Below are 3,255 nucleotides of genomic sequence, written 5' to 3' on the forward strand. Positions count from 1 at the left end.
GGTGCGAGGCAAATACTGATGTATATAGTGAAATCCACGTCATCATTAACTGTGAAGAACAGCTTGCTCTAAACTGGAACAAATTACAGAGAAATGGACCAACAGTGAAGTCCAAGCTTTGTTAGAGGTCCAGGCCTGCACACACACACAGTGTAAACACAGTGAAACTACAGAGTACTGTGAGGAGGTACAAAAGCTCCTCCTTCTGTTCTACTCAGAAACCCACTGCTGCTGTCTGTACAGCTCATCTTTTGTTTGTCGTCCTCTCAGACTGTCAGGTGGAGGTGGATGAGGGGGCGGAGTCTGTCCAGCTGCAATTTAAAACAACAGCAAACCTGCCTGGAGATACCAAGGTGCAGTGGAAGGTCAGTGGTGATAGGATGGTCCATGTGTATGAGAACGGCTCTGACCAGCCTCACAAACAGCACCAGGATTACAAAGACCGAACGAAGATGAATGAAGACCTGCTGAAAACTGGAGACCTCAGTCTGACCCTGAAACAGCCCACAGTGAGTGACAGTGGAGAATATAAATGTGAAGTCGACGGGGAGGTCAAGAGAAACAAAACGGTGCACCTCAAAGTCAAAGGTTTGCTTGTGTCTCTGTGTGTGTACATGTTTTGACATCTTTGTGAGGACACAAACCTGGCATGCTACAATACTTGTGGAGTCTAACGGTGACTTGTGGGGACAAAATGCCCATTTCGATGAGTTTGAAGGCATTTTTGAGTCTCAAATTGTGGTTTAAGTGTAAGTGTAGCGGCAATCTTCAGTCCTTCGTTTCCGCTTCTGCAGGACAAAAATCTTCTGGCTCGTGCTTTTCTAACATAGTTTGTATGTCACTGAAACTGAAAACTGCAAAACAAATATCTCCAGTTCGACCCCAGTTTGTATTTTCCTGATATTATACCAAAAACAACTATAAACAGCAACGGTTAGAAAACTGTTGCTCCTGATTACTTGCCTAACCTTTCATCAACACGGCAGCTCAATACGATTTACGACACCTTATAGGCTTTTGCAAAAGCTGAACAATATAGTGCAACGAGCAAGCACGTTATGTATAAAATCCTGATATGCTGTCTACAATCGCCTGATTATGACCTTGGTATAATCCTGCGTGATATTCGCACCGTGGGCAGCTCACATCGCACCTTACATTTTTACTGTATAGAAACTGTGGTCTCCATACTCAAAAGCTCTTAAAACAACAATAGATCGATCACCAATAGACAAATTTACAAGAGCACAAGGATCGCATGCAGCATTAAACATAATGTAGATCAGTAACAAAGAGTTACAACTCTAGAAAGATGGTGCTCAGCATTTAGGGTTTGGACTCTCGATTTTGGTTGATTGTCTAGTGTGTACAGGCATGCTTGGGAAGCATTATCTAAATGATAAAGGCATAGTCTCCAGTATCATAGGATTTTTAGTTAATTTACTAGTACATATACGTTCGCGACTATAGATTCTGGTGGTGCGGTCGTGCTGACTGTGTCTAGAGTGCTCTCGCTCATGAGTAGGAGGCAGAGTTATACGGAAGTGATATGGATAAACATGGGAGTGGAAAAAACACGGTCTGTCTATCTTGAACATTGACCAACTCCCGTCAGCTGAAGCATCGTTCCATACATGTACGCATGGCATACCCAGATTTACACAGAGACACCTTTTCATTTGCCTTAATGATGATTGAGTAATCTGCTGAGAAACGATGCTATTAATAGGACATGGAGTTCTCTTATAGATCACATAAGCAGGCAGTCTTCTCCAGTACCATAACAACAGTAGATAGAGCAGCTGCGCAAGGTCATCAATTGTGAATAAGTAAGACATTTTTCGATGTCCCTCACCTGATGCTGTATACGAGACATAGATCCGGTGATGAGATCAGTGCAATTCATGTTACTCTAGAGTGTGATCTCTGCTCTACATGTTCTGATGTTGAAATTTTTTTTAGTGTGTTTAATGATGTAGAAACAGCAGTAATGCACATTCAGTGATGGCAGAGCCTTTCGTACGCTAACATCGTTGAGTCATTTGTGTGTATTTTTTTTTGTTTTTTTATTATAATAATAGGGACTGGATAGTTTTTCAGTTGGCGCGATGTGTAATGTTAGAGTAGCAAGTAGGGGCAGAAGATGAAGCAACAGAACTCTAATCAGGTGGAGAAGAGAACGGTCTGAAAAGAGTGTGGGTGCGATGAGGCGGTAGGGGGTGGGATTACACAGAGATCTGGAAAAATGTGCAATGTATGGAGAAAAACAAATAACAAAAGAGGAGTTCAACATGCAACTCAAAGCAAAGAGACAAAGATACGGGATACCTTAGAAACAGTACAAAGCACCTTCTCAATTCAATACTTACTGCTTACGCAGATACAACTAGATATTGTATTATAGTTGATGGAAGTTGAGATCACGTGATACGCTCACTGATATGTGCACAGCCTTTGCTGTTTTGCTCAGCGATGGATACGCACAGCTGGCTGCCAGACTGGTCGTCTCTTTCGGCAAGCAGCGCGAGGACCAAGAAAGAGCTTTAGTCCGACCCGTCTGTGATTATCGTCCCCGTTTATGTCGCGATAGCTTAACCGCTGTGGTGCTATACTTGCTGTGGATCAGCATTATCAGCTTGCAGTTCTATCAAAGGTTCGTCCTTCCTATTGTAATGATTGCTACCGGGGTCAGGCCTTGGTAGTTGTGGGTCCGGGGGGCCACAAGCGCCTTCGTCCTCCACCATATTTCTCTTCAGGCTCGTGAAGACGCGGATATGGAAGGGAAGGAGTCACAACTCATCGACCAAGTCAACTCAATGTATCAGAGGTCCTCTTACATTCAGTCACACAGAGACCAAGATGACTAACAGATTAGGGGGCAGCGCGCCACTTGTTGTCCAGGTAAGAGCTGACGAGGTCCAGTGAGGGGCGTCCCACTCCCGGCGGGCCTGTTTTCACGTTGGGGCAGACGAGCCTGCTCGAATTTCTCATGTTCCGCCCTGGGCTCCCTAGAAAGCCGGGGGACTGCTGCAAGTGACCTCGCGTAGCAGCTGATGCGGCCTGTTGAATTCCCGGCACTTCTTCAGTTAAACTTGCGCTTTCAATATAAGGGTGTTCTATCCTTTACCTTCTCTTGTTGCCGGCGTTTCGGGGTTGTTTCACAAACAAGAGATCGTTCTGGTTCAGGTGACGGCTCCTGAAGAGTACAGATTTGACCTGCCTTCTTTCTACAGGTATGTGCCATTGTCTCGATAT

At 44.6% G+C, this 3,255-nt stretch overlaps 2 protein-coding genes across 3 annotated transcripts in view; both read left to right on the plus strand.

Annotated features, from left to right (window-relative positions):
* Positions 1 to 3,255, plus strand: part of LOC106632727 — a 21,965-nt gene that overhangs the window by 2,547 nt on the left and 16,163 nt on the right. The window lies entirely within an intron of this gene.
* The window catches only part of LOC121813341 (butyrophilin-like protein 8), a 3,791-nt gene continuing 643 nt past the window's right edge, over positions 108 to 3,255 (plus strand). Inside the window, exon 1 of the mRNA XM_042217063.1 lies at positions 108 to 588. Coding sequence (XP_042072997.1) covers positions 381 to 588 — 208 coding nt within the window. The 5' untranslated portion in view covers positions 108 to 380. The remainder of the gene's footprint in view (positions 589 to 3,255) is intronic.

This window comes from Haplochromis burtoni, unplaced genomic scaffold (assembly GCF_018398535.1).
Source record: "Haplochromis burtoni strain Fernald_Lab_line unplaced genomic scaffold, NCSU_Asbu1 Contig_1563, whole genome shotgun sequence".
Classification (NCBI taxonomy): Eukaryota; Metazoa; Chordata; class Actinopteri; order Cichliformes; family Cichlidae; genus Haplochromis; species Haplochromis burtoni.